The sequence below is a fragment of the Xyrauchen texanus genome, chromosome 7 (assembly GCF_025860055.1).
Source record: "Xyrauchen texanus isolate HMW12.3.18 chromosome 7, RBS_HiC_50CHRs, whole genome shotgun sequence".
NCBI lineage: Eukaryota > Metazoa > Chordata > Actinopteri > Cypriniformes > Catostomidae > Xyrauchen > Xyrauchen texanus.
Window position 1 is genome coordinate 4,463,054 of NC_068282.1, and position 18,059 is coordinate 4,481,112.

The following is an 18,059-nucleotide window of genomic DNA, read 5'->3' on the forward strand; positions in this document are numbered from 1 at the left end:
ACCTTATACACGTATAAAATATAGATTTTTAATATTATACCTACATTTAAATATTATACCATTTATGGAGAGTGAGGGATGTGATCATATATGTGTCGCAATAAAGATTAATACGATTTTAAACGATTATTTTATGTATACAATATTGTATAATAAAATATTACTCTATTATAATTTAATCGTAAATAATAAAAGCAGTACTACTGCTACTTTTTAGTTTTTTCTAGTTTTAATATTGTATAACAATGCATAAATATTTTGCAAAAGTATTTTTATTAGGATCAACACACATTACACATACAAATAAATAGTCAATAAATCTAATACACATTAAGAAACTCTAATGTTGTATTAACCAAATCCCACTTACACTATGCCTACATGTAGGCTATTCTACTGCTATTCACGAACAATCACTGCAGGATAAAGGGTATTTATACTATTGAGCAAATGAACATGGTCTTGGACTTTTGCTGTCTGATCACGACACCATAATACCTGAGGCGAATATAATTCTGAAGTTATGAGGATTTGAATGCACAACAGATCATTTTAAAGTGTTTTAAGGACAACTTGGCTAAGCTTTAGGTTGCAATTCTTCATATGTAATAGTCTTATAACTCAAGACACATTTGAGAACATCTTTCAGCTTCTAATTGTTGTGATTTAAATAAACACAGGCAAGTGGTTTAAAGTATCCCAAAAGCACTTGTGTGTGTTGATAACCTTGAGTTGATACATGTTGCAAAGAGTACCTTGTGGAATTATACTGTAAGCAATGCTTTTTAGCTTATTATTTAGGTTGATGAGGTATTTCTGCTTCAATTGGAAAATAAACCATTTAAAAAAAGGATTGGGGCAGAAATGTTATATTTGGGTACAGTAAATATAATGATAGGATATCGTTCCCAAACATGAATTATTTGGAATGTCTCATTTCAAAACACCAAAAAGTACATTTATAGTTCAGTTTCACTGCGATTTGTACCATCAACACCTGGCAGAATGCCTTAAAAATGTGTCAATTCTTCCAAATTTACCAACATATCCATTAACTTCTGTAGTGTCTTTGTGATGCTGATTCCTGGGGTTTCAAGTGGTAATTACAATGGTATTTTAAGTTAAATATATTGATTCCCTCAACACCAGGCCTGGGTAACGTATATATGACTACAAAATACAAGAACCTGCTTTAAGAAATATTCACTGATGGTTGAATAGTAAGATGGAACATCTAATAAAAAGCTAATTGAACTAGTAAACTGTAAACAGCTACATTCAAAAAATACTGTTTCTATGAGATCTATTGAGCCCATCAAGTTTCACATTTAAATTATAGCTAGTCAACAACATGGACAAAATACAAAACAAATCTACAAACAAAACGTAGTAAAGCACCTCAGTTTAACAGATATATATATATATGTAGTTAAATAAAAACTAGAAACACTCAACATTTTCTCATGTAGGTTGATTCTGGTTTCTATATTTGACCTACTTACAAAAAATGCATTATGTATTTATTCAGAATATATTTTCCTATACAGTTATTACTGTCCTTTTGAGAAATGACATTCCCTGCGATTCACAGGTCGGAGAGCAGACGGGCAGTTTGTTTGGTTGTGTGAGGTAGTGCTCCGGTAAGATACTATTACTGTTCTTCCTCGTCATCTTCTTCAGCGTCCTCAGACGAGTCCTGAGGTGCCTGTTTTTCCTTCTCCTGTTTCAAAGAACAGAATCAAACATTTGGGTATAAATTGTAAGGTTGATTTAAAGCAAGCAAAGCTTCCTGTTATGCATGTTAGTTGTGACATTTAAAAAGAACTGCCATTTAAAATTGGTTTTTTGCTAGTTTGACCTTTAACCCTATAACACTGTTTATCAATTATGATACACAACAGCTGAAGAGCCAAACAACATATGGTATGTAAGTTTGCGCATGTTTATGGCACCATCTAGTGGTTATTTGTGAAAATGGTTTCAATGTTTACACCTATCTAGAGGTGGGCGATATGACCAAAATCCTATATCAAGATAACAATATATACAGTACCGTGAAACAGTAAAAGTTTTCTGGAAAATCAATATAAATTGGTTTATACTGTATATAAAATAACCATATTGTAATACCTATTTTTGGAACCCTAGTCAGTGAATTAAATATTTTATAAATTAAAACTACTTCTTCTTTAGTTGGAACAAGACAAACAATGTCAAAGTAAATAAATAAATAAATAAAAATCAACCTTAGCAAAATGCTAAATCATGAGTACATAAAACATGAGTAAAAACAAATATCCAATGAAAATAAACACTTCTTGAAGAAAATAAATATCAAATAAACTTCACCTTGCAAAATAACGAAATAAATAAATTACCAAGTGAATGCGGAGTTCATCTTTTGGCTTTCATATTATTCTTTTGCCTTCTTCATTTTGAGGTGGTTTTAAAACAGATTGCTTGTATTACGAGTGATTATCGTCGTGTGAACCACAGATGTTACACCTGTTTTAATAACAAGCTCCTATTCATTTTCTTGACCTGTTTGGGAGTCGTCCAATTCTGTGGAGATTTCTTTCTCCATTTGGGGTTTTCCTGGGTCAAAAAATGAATGAGTGTTCCCGCTCTGAGCTCTCCTGTCTCTGGAACACAAATATCGGAAAGCCTGCTGGATTCACGCACTTGGGAGCTCCAGAGACAGCGCGCGCAACAGTCACGTGAAACATTCGCATGATGAAGGTCATTACATTTGCTTGGGTGGAAAAATATAGCTTTGTTTGGAAAAAATGATGACAGAAATTTCATTTTTGGTTGAACATATGTGTCACTTTAGATGTACCTCTTTCTTAGGCCTTCCCTTCGGTTTTCCTCCAGCCGATGCTTTCTATTAAATAGAAAATTACACAAATTAACAATTATTGTCGTTTCAAAAAATGTGTCACTTGGTTGTACACAATCTTCCCGCCCGTGTTAAACAGGGAGCTGTATACCCCCCCAAGTATTTTCACTGGGCCAATAACAATGCTGCATTAACACCAGTAGAGGGAGCCGCTTTCTGCACATGATAACAGATGGAGGGGGCAATGAGTTCACAGAGGACTCTTGAGGCAGACGCTGCCCAGAGCTACAGTAAGTGGCTAACAGCGGGTGACCTGCTGGTCTGGGGATGAGCCGTCAAGAAAAATCTGCACACACTATTTAAATGTAATAATGCAAGTCTCTGTGTGTTTGCAAAACAGAGACAGCAGTGTTGTACTAGTGCAATTGTGAAGAAAAAAAAAGTCTATTTATATTCATACACAAGGCAATGAATAAATAAATCATGACATAAAATAGAGTTTATCCAAAAAGACCATCATCACTTACTCTCTTGGAAGGTCCTTTATTTCTGCTACCCTTTGGTCGTCCTCTTGGTTTTTTTGGAGTTGGCGATCCACTTGATTCCTGTAAATATATATCGATGTTTATATATCGATATATGAAATAAAATGTATATATTGGCTATGTATCGACAACCCTAGTTATAGTCTGTTGCATTCCAAAACCTGTAAATAAACGTTAACATTTCCTATTCTAAAAACATGTTTTTATATATTTGCATTTATGCTTTGGGTGACATGAGGCATCACAACATTATAATGTACAGTGTTGGGTAAGTTATAAAAAAATAGTAATCCACTACAAATTAAATATGACTTTTTTAAAAATGTAATCAGACTCCTTTACTAATTACTTGGGGAAAGTAAAAACAGATGTACTTTAAGGTTGAACTGCTCGTATGGTAGGAAAATCTGCACTTTTGTTATGGAATTTACCTAAGTGTCAGTATGGTTAAATTCGACAGCCCTAGTTTTTCCCCCTTAGCGAATTCAAAACAATGTTTGTATTTCCTCCTTGTTTATTTTCATTTAAAATTATCTTTATTGTCACTTCACACAAACAGACATACACATGAACATAATTCATGTTTGTTTGTTTTTTTAGCTCCTTTTCGCCCCAATTTTGGAACGCCCAATTCATACTACTTAGTAGGTCCTCGTGGTGGTGCGGTTACTCGCCTCGATCCGGGTGGCGGAGGACAAGTCTCAGTTGCTGCTACTTCTGAGACAGTCAATCCACGCGGCTCGCTGTGCATGACACCGCGATGTGGAGGCTCATGCTACCCTCCGTGATCCACGCGCCCATTGAGAGCGAGATTCACTTAATCGCGACAAGGAGGAGGTTACCTTCCCTAGCAACTGGGCCAATTTGGTTGCTTAGGAGACCTGGCTGGAGTCACTCAGCACACCCTGGATTCGAACTCGCGACTCCAGTGGTGGTATTCAGTATCAATAGTTGATGAGCAACACAGACCCCCTCATAATTCATGTTTTAAATCAATTCTACATAAATATTATTTTGGAAATATGTGTAACCCAAGTAATATACTATAATCAAGTAATTAACGTGACTGAAAATCAATAACTGTAATCGGATTACAGAAGTTTACATTGTAATGCATTACACTGCCTTCATTCATTTTTAAAAGTAATTACAGTAACTAATTACTTTGCATACCCAATACTGCTAATGTAGAGTAGCAAAGATGGATAAGCGTTTAGTACTTTGAAACCGCATATATTGTGCATCCCTACAAGACAACAAGTGGTGCATTATGCAACATGCATAAAATTACGACAACCCTGTAATTTATGTTTTATAAATGCATTATTTTCCACTAAATCTGAAATTAACCTGCAATATTTATCATTAATAATGATGATAATAATAATGAACTATTACTTCATACCTTTGGATGTTTTCTTGGTCTCCCTCGACCCCTTTTCTCCACTCCATCCTTGTTTTTAAGGGAGACGGTTTGTTTCTCTGAATCACTCATGTTCCCAAGCTTCAAAAACACAAAATTAAATATAAGCAGTCGATTTTCTATTCAATTACTTTCTTCATGTATAACACCAATGAACATTGTTTATTATTATGCATTAGAGGTTTATTACAACAAATATAGTGCATTACATTAGCTGGTTTTTCAATTTTCAATATATATATATATATAATCCTTTCAGATCAGATTGTGGTATTGGCAAATGTAGTGTAGGTGTTGTTGCAAAGGCGAGGCGCTCACTAGCTTATGCAACGTATATCTTTATGGAAACCATACTTTACTACAACCAGTCTTTACTTTCATGCTGAATGACGTGCAAATGAACATTACAGCCCTTGTGCAATCTTTCACGAGAGGAAAAAGCATTCACTTACATGCACTTATACAGAAGAGCGAAGAATATTATGCGCGCGCTGTGTCTTCTGTGGCCACACCTCCGCGTGCACAATGTCTCTTGATTGAATTCGAGCGCAATCGTCGGTCAACCAATAAAGCGCAGTCTAAATCCAACGCAAAAAGACGTCTACGGATGTCAAAGAAAGAAATGAACACTGTCCGTTGTGAACGGATATACAGAACAGATGTGATTAGAGCGAGCTCGAGAATAGCAGCCGTGTCACTGGTATGAAAGGCCAATGGCAGCGCAGGAAGAGCCGCCGGTTGACGGGCAGAGAGGCGGGTCTCCACGAGCAATATTCTTCATTTGCTGTCGGTGACAAATTGGTGGCGCCAAATACAAAGAGAGATGCGTTGTAATACATAATTTTTCATGTAGATGAGGTGCACGAACTCAAAAAACATTTTAAGCTATATTTAAGATTAACGCAATTCCATTTCATAACAACTTAATTGCATAATTGTTGATAAAACTTAATTAAAATAACGTTTTTTTTTTTTTAAATAATTTGATGGAATTTTGTTATGAAATTGAAATGCTAAAATCATAAAAGTATTTTTTATTTTTTTTTTTGTGCAATATTAGGCTCATCTGTTCATCAATAATTGGGATATTGAAAGATTTTGAATTGATAATAGCGGAAGAAATATTAACCTTTGTTATACACATTTGAATTTATTGGACGATTTTGTAAATTTCTTTTTCATAAATTCAGATTTGCAAAATCCGCATTTCTTTAAAGGGAACTGTTCTCCAAACCAGTATATATATATATATATATATATATATATATATATATATATATATATATACACACACACTTAACTTAAAAATAAATACAATTCCTCTGGCTAAATAATTAAGGCACTATGTTATATATTATAAAAAAGTATATTATTAATGTATATTTGTAAATATGTTTTTAGATATACCCAATAATTTCTTACTTTTTGTAAAAAAAAAAAATTATATATATTTGTTACTGTTATATATTGTAACTGTTGAACTTGTTGCTTTAAATTGATTATAGCCAAACAGGCAGGTTTGCTCAGAATTCTACCTTTTTTTATAGCCATACGCAAATTTTGTGCCATAAAAGGGGGATTGTAAAAGATTATGTATGTATATATATATATATATATATATATATATATTAGGGCTGTCAATCAATTAAACATTTTAATCGAGTATTTTAACCTAATAATTAAATACAAAATGAGAGGAAAAACTGCAAAAAGTTCCACTTTTTGAAAAAAAGTATATATTATAAATTCTTTCTTCTAATATTTTGCGATACTAGATTTTTGATTTCCATGAGCTGTAAGCTGTAATCATCAAGATTATAACAAAAAAAGCTAGAAATATTTCTTATGTGTAATGAACCTAGAATATATGAATGTTCCACTTTTTGAATTAAATTCAAAAAGTGGAACTTTGTAGTTCCCATTTTGAAAAAAACTTTCCCACGATATTCAAATTTTTTGAGATGCTCCCTGTAAATGTCCTCTCAAACATTACTTTTTCAAATAGAAGAACAGGGAGCCCTGCAACAGATATCATGGCTCCCACAAACCCCCCACTGAACATCAAGTCAGTCTGGGATTACATGAAGAGACAGACGCAGTTGAGACAGCCGAAATAGACTGTGAGATTCATTGTGGTGAATTCTCCAAGAAGCTTGAAACAAACTATCTGCCAACAACCAAGAAAAATGATGTCCAGGTGTATCTAGGAGAATCGGTGCAGTTTTAAATGTAAAGGTGGTCACACCGAATATTGATTTAGCTTTTTTATGTTTACTGGACTTTGTATGACATAAATTGATCAATGAAAACTATATTTCATTATTTTTTAAGACATCCTCACTGTGCAACATTTTTCCCAAGCGCCTAAAACTTTTGCACAGCACTGTGTATATATATATATATATATTTATATATATATACACAGCACTTTGTATATATATATATATATATATATATATATATATATATATATATATAAAATAATATATTTATTATTAAATACATACTGTATATATTAATTATCTTAATTTTTTAAAATCTTTTTTTCCCTTTCATTGTGGCTGTCTTAAAATAATTTTTTTTTAGATAGTCAATCCACGCATTTTATCAAGTGGCTCGTTGTTCATGACACAGCAGAGACTCGCAGCATGCGGAGGCTCATGCTACTCCCCGCGATCCACGGACAACTTACCACGTGCCCCATTGAGAGCGAGAACCCCAAATCACGACCACGAGGATGTTACCCCATGTGACTATACCCTCCCTAGTAACCAGGGCAATTTGGTTGCTTAAGAGACCTGGCTGGAGTCACTCAGCATGCCAGGGTTGACATTTGGCAGACGCTTTTATCCAAAGCAACTTACAGTGCACTTAATACAGGGACAATCCCCCCGGAGCAACCTGGAGTTAAGGGCCTTGCTCAAGGACACAATGGTGGTGGCTGTGGGAATCGAACCAGCGACCTTCTGATTTACAGTTATGTGCTTTAGCCCACTACGCCACCACTCCATCTTTCAGCAGTGGTAGTCAGCATCGATACTCGCCAAGCTACCCAGGCCAGAAAACCAATAACCAATCAAATCTTGTCTTTTTTCACTTGGAAATGTCATTTGATGTTAACTTTAAATCTGCAAAACCAGAACATTGATCTAAGTTACTTAGTTGAATTAGGTCATATTTTACCATGGTAAGTTGGGTAATTTGCAGTTCCTTGTATTTTGATGAAGATCTTGGTCTGTGGTGACCAAGTCAGTCTGGGATTACATGAAGAGACAGAAGCAATTGAGACAGCCGAAATAGACAGAAGAACTGTGGTGAATTCTCCAAGAAGCTTGGAACACCCTTTCTGCCAACAACCAAGAAAAACGGTGCCCAGGTGTATCTAGGAGAATTGGTGCTGTTTTAAAGGCAAAGGTGGCCACACCTAATATTGGCCATTCTTTTTTTCTCCATGACCTGTCGATGACAAGAGCTTGATACGAGATATTTGTGTTGGCACGCTTGGAAGTGTCATGTTTGCAGTATCAGATCTAAATGCTATAAAGATCAATCCATAATCATGTAAAATAAATTAGCTTTCAAAAATGTATACTGTCGTCATGATTAACACAGGCTAACAATTGGGGTAAAGTCTATCATGTGACACTATATTTTTGCATTAATGCCAATTTCCTCGACAAAATGGGTTTACAAACCAGTTTTTCGTGACATTTGAAGTATCGACAGAGTTTATGCACAGAGTTCATATGAAAAATATTATGTCGACGCTTGTGAAATTATAGCAATAATATGCATTTCCATCAGCTTTATTTTGCAAAAAAAACCACCAGTCTTTGGATGGAAACGTAGTTAGTGAGCCTTAGGCACCCACGACCCCGTTGCCAGTTCTCCAGTTGTACTTCCTTGGACCACTATTGGTAGGTACCAACCACTGCACACCAAAAACACCCCACAAGACCTGCCATTTTGGAAATGCTCTGACCCAGTTGTCTAGCCCTCACAAATTGGCCCTTGTCAAAGTCGCTCAGATCCTTACACTTGCCCATTTTTCCTGCTTCCAATACATGAAATTCAAGAACTGACTGTTCACTTGCTGCCTAATATACACTCACCTAAAGGATTATTAGGAACACCATACTAATACTGTGTTTGACCCCCTTTCGCCTTCAGAACTGCCTTAATTCTACGTGGCATTGATTCAACAAGGTGCTGAAAGCATTCTTTAGAAATGTTGGCCCATATTGATAGGATAGCGTCTTGCAGTTGATGGAGATTTGTGGGATGCACATCCAGGGCACGAAGCTCCCGTTCCACCACATCCCAAAGATGCTCTATTGGGTTGAGATCTGGTGACTGTGGGGGCCATTTTAGTACAGTGAACTCATTGTCATGTTCAAGAAACCAATTTGAAATGATTCGAGCTTTGTGACATGGTGCATTATCCTGCTGGAAGTAGCCATCAGAGGATGGGTACATGGTGGCCATAAAGGGATGGACATGGTCAGAAACAATGCTCAGGTAGCCCGTGGCATTTAAACGATGCCCAATTGGCACTAAGGGGCCTAAAGTGTGCCAAGAAAACATCCCCCACACCATTACACCACCAGCCTGCACAGTGGTAACAAGGCATGATGGATCCATGTTCTCATTCTGTTTACGCCAAATTCTGACTCTACCATCTGAATGTCTCAACAGAAATCGAGACTCATCAGACCAGGCAACATTTTTCCAGTCTTCAACTGTCCAATTTTGGTGAGCTCTTGCAAATTGTAGCCTCTTTTTCTAGTTGCTGTTCTATCAGCTTGAATCAGTCGCCCCATTCTCCTCTGACCTCTAGCATCAACAAGGCATTTTCGCCCACAGGACTGCCGCATATTGGATGTTTTTCCCTTTTCACACCATTCTTTGTAAACCCTAGAAATGGTTGTGCGTGAAAATCCCAGTAACTGAGCAGATTGTGAAATACTCAGACCGGCCCGTCTGGCACCAACAACCATGCCACGCTCAAAATTGCTTAAATCACCTTTCTTTCCCATTCTGACATTCAGTTTGGAGTTCAGGAGATTGTCTTGACCAGGACCACACCCCTAAATGCATTGAAGCAACTGCCATGTGATTGGTTGATTAGATAATTGTATTAATGAGAATTTGAACAGGTGTTCCTAATAATCCTTTAGGTGAGTGTATATCACCCCTTGACAGGTGCCATTGTAACAAGATAATACATGTTATTCACTTCACCGGTCAGTGGTTTTAATGTTGTGGCTGATCTGTCTAGTTCCCAAACATGAATTATTAAGAATATCTCATTTAGCACAAAACACCAAAAAGTGCATTTATAGTTCAGTTTCACTGCCATTTGTAACAGTAACCCCTAGTCGGTGTCAAAAATGGCTTAAAAATTGACCAACACTTCCATTTAATTTCTGTAGTGTCACTGTGACAGACATATGATTCCCAATACAAATGAACCCGGAAAATAGGTGCATAAGCTCAGGTCAAGGAGGCCTACAGTCAATAATTTCCAGATAGAAGTACAAAACCTGTCAATTGAAGAAAAAAAAACAAACGAGTTCCCAAAAAGATCAAAAATTAGATTTACAAACCATTTGTAAAAGAACAGTCATGACCAAATTAAGTTTAAAAAAAAATGTAAAGACAGCACATGTGTTAAATTACAGCTAGTCAACAACATGGATAAAAAGACAAAACAAAACATTAGTAAAGCATGTTAGTTTAACAGATATATACATATATATGTGTAGTAAAATAAAAACTAGAAACACTCAACATTTTCTCATGTAGGTCGAGTCTGGTTTCTATATTTGACCTACTTACAAAAAATGCATTATGTATTTATTCAGAATATATTTTCCTATACAGTTATTACTGTCCTTTTGAGAAATGACATTCCCTGCGATTCACAGGTTGGAGAGCAGACGGGCAGTTTGTTTGGTTGTGTGAGGTAGTGCTCCGGTAAGATACTATTACTGTTCTTCCTCGTCATCATCTTCAGCGTCCTCAGACGAGTCCTGAGGTGCCTGTTTTTCCTTCTCCTGTTTCAAAGAACAGAATCAAACATTTGGGTATAAATTGTAAGGTTGATTTCAAGCAAGCAAAGCTTCCTGTTATGCATATTAGATTTGACATTTAAAAAGAACTGCCATTTAAAATTGTTTTTTATGATAGATTGTCCTTTAAAATAGTCAGCGGGTGGCAGTTACTGCCGTGAAAGTTGTAATTAAACTTAAAAAAAAAAAAAAAGGCACATTCAATAGTTTGGAGCCAATTTAAAAAGTTTTACACATTAACGAATGAATTGTGTTTTTGTGAAGAGTGATCTGAATGGAGTACAATCACATGAGATGAAGACTGTACTCATAATAGTTTTATATAAAACGTGTTTTATTCCACATGGTGCGGGTCACCCCCTTCAATGAGTTTCGCCATTTTGAAATCGTATGACCCGTGGCGTTTCACTAATCCTTGAAAATCTTTTTTGCTTTGAACAAAACAAGTTCGCCAAATACAGCATTCATGGACATGCTAAATTTGATCATCAAAATCAATTGTAATCTTTCCTTTACAGAACATTCTGTATCGCTAGATAACGGAGGTTTATTTTACGCCAAGTAGTTCTCTAATAAAGGTAATAACTGTCCTTAGAAAGAACGTGAAGCGTAGACAGTCTCCAAAGATTATTGATACAAGGGACAACAATAATCTGTCCTTAACTGTAGAAGCATGTTTGCTTAAATTCTGACGTTTGTTTTTAGGCAAAGTAATTATAGTAATAAATAACTTAAGAAAAGTCCTCAAACTCAACTTTTCCAGATGCAAATTATATTCCTGAGCTGGCGTGGCAGCAGAGACGATCATGTTGATCCACATCAATAGATGGCAGTACAGTGTCTAACATCACTGTCGTATCGTTACTTAAAATATATGAAGAGCAGCAATGCTAACGCTAGCTACAGAACTACTGAATGCCCTTTAAAAGGAATGGTTCACCTGAAAACTACCGACTCACCTTAAATTACCGTTTTTCTTTTATCCATGGAACACAAATGAAGAAATTTTAAAGAATGTTCACACAGCTCTTTTCCAAACCACAAAGGCAAACAGGCTGAGGCTTCAAAAATGAAAACACAGTAGTCCAACTTTGTGTGGAAAAACATCCTGATATTCAAGTCATTATTCAGTGGTAATCTTGCCCTGAAAATGTTCGCCAACGAAGGGCTTTCAGATTTTGACAATGATAATAAAGACGAGACAATAGCGACGAGTCATGACGATAATAAAATGGTTTTCAAACTGTTTTCAGACTGTTGACGAAAATATGACAAGAAATATATTGCACGATATTAACCATGCACTAACATGAACCATTTACTTTGAAAGTACAATCTAGAAAGAATTCATAATCCAGTCAGTCATTGTGTTGGGAATTTTTCCCACTTGACCTTGTTTAATGAACTTTACTAAATGGCTTAATTAACTCACTCAAACATCCTGTGAGACATTGATCAGCTTTATCAACAACATAAAATATAATATTACAACTGAAGGCCTGTTCACACCAAATTGGTGATGATTTTGCAAGACGAACTTCTGACGGAAGGTCTAATTCACAGTCCGTAAAAACATTAAATGGAAAAACAATTTCACTCCTGTACAGTAGGTGGCGCTGTTGTTATACCAGTCCCCTGTCGTTAGACCAATCCCAATGCAACAAAAATAGCAGTGTGGTTCCGCAATTTGTTACAAAATCTATTTATGGGCTATTTTACTACGAGCGTAGTGCAAACGAATTGCTGAACCTCGCTGCCATTTTAATGTCATCAGAATATAACAGGTATACATTTAAACATGTCAAATAATGCACATCAAGACAAAACACCATAAGCAGACTTTCAAAAACAGACTGGGTTTATGTTTGCAGTACCAAGGTTTCATTAACTGCGTCTATTTATTTTTAAGTTTATAATTTTGGGGGTGTCCATCAACTGCACGTCCAATGCCGCCACCATCATGCTAGATTGAGCAGCTGCAGCGACAAGTCTCTCATCTCACTGGTCAGACAGTTCTCATGTTTATTTTTCCAGCATTTTGAAGGTGATGCCTCCTCAGCTCCTGAGGCATTATGGGATAGTAAAGTGTTTAGTGGATCCACACTTCTTGTCATCCGGGTTTTTCCTCGCTTAATTGGTTTATGAATACGGAGGATTCGGTATACTACTCCATTGGCAAACTATACACTCGCACAAAGCTATCTTATGCCTTCAGAAGACTTGAAATATATGGACTCAATATACTTTTATGGATCTTGAAAATTTCTCCTTGTGTTCCATGGAATAATAATAATAAAAAGTCATACAGAAACCGTATGATGGCAAGTCAATTGATGACAGAAATGTCAACTACTGTTGCTTTAAGTGTACCTCTTTCTTAGGCCTTCCCTTCGGTTTTCCTCCAGCCGATGCTTTCTATTGAATAGAAAATTACATAAATTAACAATTAATGTAATTTCAAAAAAATTGTCACTTGGTTGTACACAATCTTCCCGCCCTCGTTAAATAAAGTGCTGTATGCCACCCCAAAGTATTTTTGACTGAGCAATAACAACGCTACATTAACACCAGTAGAGGGAGCCACTTTCTATACATGATAGCAGATGGAGGGGGCAATGAGTTGAGGCAGGCACTGCTCAGAGCTACAGTAAGTGGCTAACAGCGGGTGACCTGCTGGTCTGGGGATGAGCCGCCAAGAAACAATCTGCACACACTATTTAAATGTAATAATGCAGGTCTCTGTGTGTTAGCAAAATAGAGACAGCAGTGTTGTACTAGTGTAATTGAGGAAAAAAAGATCTATTTATATTTACACAGAAGGCCAATCCCAAAAAAATCATGACATAAAATAGAGAGTTTATCCAAAAAAACCATCATCACTTACTCTCTTGGAAGGTCCGTTATTTCTGCTACCCTTTGGTCGTACTCTTTGTTTTCCTGGAGTTAGCAATCCACTTGCTTCCTGTAAGGAAATTTTTACATTTATTCTACGTTGCAACAAAATTGTGTCCGCGGATCACGAACATTGATGCTTATCAACAGTCAATAATTTTGCTTGTTCTCCTTGTATTTTAGTTTCAGCTTATTATTGAGGCTTCCTGCCATTTTTAATCCATGTTGTTTATAATATTTGTCAGTTGAGAGCGCTATTTTGCTGCTGTTGTTTTCATCAAAAGTTTCTGCACAATGTCACGCTCAAAAAAGCTGATTTGTTATCTTTGGAGAGCGGGGTTTAGGAAAGAGGTGGTGTGGCTAATTCAACGGCTCAGTCTCGTGGAAGTAGAACAGATGATGAAAATCCCTTACAGAACCTTTAAGAACCTGTATTCAGCCTCTTTCACTGCATGTTTTGTCTCTTTTAAATAGCACATTGCACGGATGAGGTAAAAACAACTGTAACTTCTCTCTGCGCTCGACTAAACACTCTTAAAGAGACAGTACCAATTTAGTGCTTGTTATACAGTTGAAGTCAGATGTTTACATTAAAGACATTAAAAATGATTTTAACCACTCCACAGATTTCATATTAGCAAACTTTTGTTTTGGCAAGTCGTTTAGGACATCTACTTTGTGCATGGCATGAGTAATTTTTCCAACAATTGTTTACAGATAGATGGTTTCACTTTTAATTGACAATATCACAACTCCAGTGGGTCAGAAGTTTACATAAACTTTTTTCGTATTTGGTAGCATTGCCATTAAATTGTTTAACTTGAGTCAAATGTTTTCGGGAGCCTTCCACAAGCTTCTCACAATAAGTTGCTGAAATTTTAGCCCATTCCTCCAGACAGCACTGGTGTAACCGAGTCAGGTTTGTAGGCGTGCTTGCTCGCACACACATTTTCAGTTCTGCCCACAAATTTTCTATTGGATTGAGCTCAGGACTTTGTGATGGCCACTCCAATACCTTGACTGTTGTCTTTATGCCATATTGCCACAAACTTTGAGTGTATGCTTGGGGTCATTGTCCATTTGGAAGACCCATTTGCGACCAAGCTTTAACTTCCTGGCTGATGTCTTGAGATGTTGCTTCAATATATCCACATAATTTTCCTTCCTCATGATGCCATCTATTTTGTGAAGTGTACAAGTCCCTCCTGCAGCAAAGCACCCCCATAACATGACGCTGCCACCCCTATGCTTCAAGGATGGGATGGTGTTCTTCGACTGGCAAGCCTCACCCTTTTTCCTCCAAACATAATGATGGTCATTATGGTCAATCAGGATAGTCAATTTTTGTTTCATTAGACCAGAGGACATTTCTCCGAAAAGTAAGATCTTTGTCCCCATGTGCACAAACTGTAGTCTGGCTTTTTATGGCAGTTTTGGAGCAGTGGCTTCTTCCTTGCCAAGTAGCCTTTCAGGTTACGTCAATATAGGTCTCATTTTACTGTGGATAGAGAATTGTCTACCAGTTTCTTCCAGCAAGGTCCTTTATTCTTGGATTGATTTGCACTTTTCTCACCAAATTATGTTTAGTTATGTCCTATTATCTCTAGGAGACAGAATCCTTCTCCTTCCTAAGCGGTATGGAGGCTGTGTGGTCCCATGGTGTTTATACTTGTGTTCAGGCATTTGGAAATTGCTCCCATGGATGAACCAGTCTTGTGGAGGTCCACACATTTTTTTTATGAGGTCTTGGCTGATTTCTTTTGATCTTCCCATGATGTCAAGCAAAGAGGCACTGAGTTTGAAGGTATGCCTTAAAACACATCCACAGGTACACCTCCAATTCAGCACACCTTCTATAAGAAGATAATTGTCTAAAGGCTTGACATCATTTCCTGGAATATTCCAAGCTGCTTAAAGGCACAGTTAACGTGGTGTATGGAAACTTCGGACCCACTGGAATTGTGATAGTCAATTAAAAGTGAAACAATCTGTCTGTAAACAATTGTTGGAAAAATAGTTTTCTGTTTTAAGCTGCATTAGGTTACATGTAGTTAACGGTCTGCAGATTCCTTTTTTTTTTTTTTTAAATGTACCAATCAATGGCGATACTTTACCCAAACTGTCCGTAGAGGATTTCTTTAAGTAATGTACTTAAGTAATCAACGTGACTAAAAAAAAAAATCAGTAAATGTAATCTGATTACAGGAGGTTAAATAATGCATTACACTACCTTTTTATTAATTTGATAAATGTCATTACAGTAACTAATTACTTTGCACACCCAACATTGACAATGTAGACAGAGCATCAAAGATGGATAAGCGTTTAGTACTTTGAAACCGCATATTGTGCATCCCTACAAGAAAACTAGTGGCGAATTATGCAACATGCATATACAAACCCACAACAACCCTGTAATTTAGGTTTTATAATTGCATTATTTTTCCTCGGAGTCAGAAAATGTCGGTAGATACTCACCACTGCTGACCGCGAGCACCCCACAAGCCTTGCCGTATCAGAGATGCTCAAACCCAGCCGTCCGGCCATAACAATTTGTCCCTTGTCAAAGTCGCTCAGGTCTTCACCCATGTCCATTTCTTCTTCATTTGCAAGAGCTGATTGTTCACTTTCCATCGTATCTACCCAAACTTTGACACGTGGATTTGTTTCGAGATGATCAACGTTATTGGCATCACCTGTGAGAGGTCAATGTTTCGGCTCAGTGTAAATTCGCAGTTGTATTTAATTAATATATATTATATTTTCAGATCAGATTGTGGTATTGGCAAATGTAGTGTAGGTGTTGTTGCAAAGGCGAGGCGCTCACTAGCTTATGCAACGTATATCTTTATGGAAACCATACTTTACTACAACCAGTCTTTACTTTCATACTGAATGACGTGCAAATGAACATTACAGCCCTTGTGCAATCTTTCACGAGAGGAAAAAGCATTCACTTACATGCACTTATACAGAAGAGCGAAGAATATTATGCGCGCGCTGTGTTTTCTGTGGCCACACCTCCGCGTGCACAATGTCTCTTGATTGAATTCGAGCGCAATCGTCGGTCAACCAATAAAGCGCAGTCTAAATCCAACGCAAAAAGACGTCTACGGATGTCAAAGAAAGAAATGAACACTGTCCGTTGTGAACGGATATACAGAACAGATGTGATTAGAGCGAGCTCGAGAATATCTGCCGTCTTATTCTTATCGAGTTAAACAGCGATTGGCTTCTTCTTCTGGTCATATTTTATGATGGTTGGCCAACAAACGTATAATATGCACTTCCGACACCTACTGGACTGGAGTGTGGAGCGTAAAATGGCAAAATAATAATAATTTATTACATTAATTCATCCTAAATCCTATTTATCAATCCAGTCTCTTTCAAATAATAAAAGCATTATTGATTGCTTTGGGCCATTACATAACCTGGAGTGAAATATTGTTGATTCCCTACTATCTTAACGTTAGGATCTTTCTCTTCATATGCAACACAGTTTAAAAGTATATGTTCTACCGTTTTGTGATGTCTACATTTTTCACAGTTACCAGACTCATCTTTCCCTATTATGTGCAGACTCTGATTTAATGCTGCAGGTCCAATACACATGCCATTGATGCACAAACCTAAGCCTAACCTTTCCCTACTTTACCCAACCAACACTAACCTACACTACCTTCCCTAACCCTTACCTACCCTAACCCAACCCTAACCATAACCCCATACCCTTTCAGGCTAGGGGGAAATGGATTCCGACGGGAAACACAATTCGATATAACACTGTATTTAACTCTCTGTACCAACATATTCCTGTTGTTCATCACCGATTGGCTACCACCAATTGAAGCATTATCGCCTTAGAAGCATTATAATTTCTTACTGAGTGACTCCAGCAAGGTCTCACAAGCAACCAGATTGGCCGGTTGCTAGGGAGGGTAGAGTCACATGGGGTAACCTCTTCAATTAGGGGCTCTCGCTCTCAATGGGGCACGTGGTAAGTTGTGTGTGGATCGCGGAGGGTAGCATGAGTCTCCCTGTGCGGAGTCTCTGCGGTGTCATGCACAGCGAGCCACGTGATAAAATGCGCAGATTGATTGTCTCAGTAGTGGAAGCAACTGTGACTTGTCCTCCGCCACCCAGATTGAGGTGAGTAACCGTGCCACCATGAGGACCTGTAAAGTAGTGGGAATTGGGCATTCCAAATTGGGAGAGGGCGTTGTGTCAGGGCGGAGGGCAGGGCTGGGTCGTGATTCTGCACACCTGGCCCCAATCAGGATAATCAA

General features: G+C 37.2%; 2 protein-coding genes across 2 annotated transcripts; both read right to left on the minus strand.

The window, feature by feature from the left end:
* Nucleotides 1-280: 280 nt before the first annotated feature.
* Nucleotides 281-5,578, minus strand: LOC127646248 (high mobility group protein HMG-I/HMG-Y-like). Its single transcript, XM_052129744.1, has 5 exons — nt 5,260-5,578; nt 4,790-4,888; nt 3,367-3,444; nt 2,840-2,884; nt 281-1,720 (listed from the first exon to the last, which is right to left on the minus strand). The coding sequence occupies exons 2-5, from the start codon at nt 4,877-4,879 to the stop codon at nt 1,652-1,654; spliced, it is 282 nt and encodes a 93-aa protein (XP_051985704.1). The 5' UTR covers nt 4,880-4,888; nt 5,260-5,578; the 3' UTR covers nt 281-1,651.
* Nucleotides 5,579-8,517: 2,939 nt separating this feature from the next.
* LOC127646246 (high mobility group protein HMG-I/HMG-Y-like) lies at nt 8,518-17,003 on the minus strand. Its single transcript, XM_052129742.1, has 5 exons — nt 16,732-17,003; nt 16,249-16,466; nt 13,763-13,840; nt 13,249-13,293; nt 8,518-10,863 (listed from the first exon to the last, which is right to left on the minus strand). The coding sequence occupies exons 2-5, from the start codon at nt 16,402-16,404 to the stop codon at nt 10,795-10,797; spliced, it is 348 nt and encodes a 115-aa protein (XP_051985702.1). The 5' UTR covers nt 16,405-16,466; nt 16,732-17,003; the 3' UTR covers nt 8,518-10,794.
* Between the last annotated feature and the right edge of the window lie 1,056 nt (nt 17,004-18,059).

Bases quoted from the DNA above. Each gene is read 5' to 3' on its own strand.
- LOC127646248 (XM_052129744.1), bottom strand. From the start codon at position 4,879: ATGAGTGATTCAGAGAAACAAACCGTCTCCCTTAAAAACAAGGATGGA. The intron at 3,445-4,789 runs GTATGAAGTAAT...ATATATTTACAG, and splicing joins GACCAAGAAAACATCCAAAG to GAATCAAGTGGATCGCCAAC. The intron at 1,721-2,839 runs GTACATCTAAAG...TCTTTGAAACAG, and splicing joins AGGGAAGGCCTAAGAAAGAG to GAGAAGGAAAAACAGGCACC.
- LOC127646246 (XM_052129742.1), bottom strand. From the start codon at position 16,404: ATGGAAAGTGAACAATCAGCTCTTGCAAATGAAGAAGAAATGGACATG. The intron at 13,841-16,248 runs GTGAGTATCTAC...ATTTCCTTACAG, and splicing joins GGTGCTCGCGGTCAGCAGTG to GAAGCAAGTGGATTGCTAAC. The intron at 10,864-13,248 runs GTACACTTAAAG...TCTTTGAAACAG, and splicing joins AGGGAAGGCCTAAGAAAGAG to GAGAAGGAAAAACAGGCACC.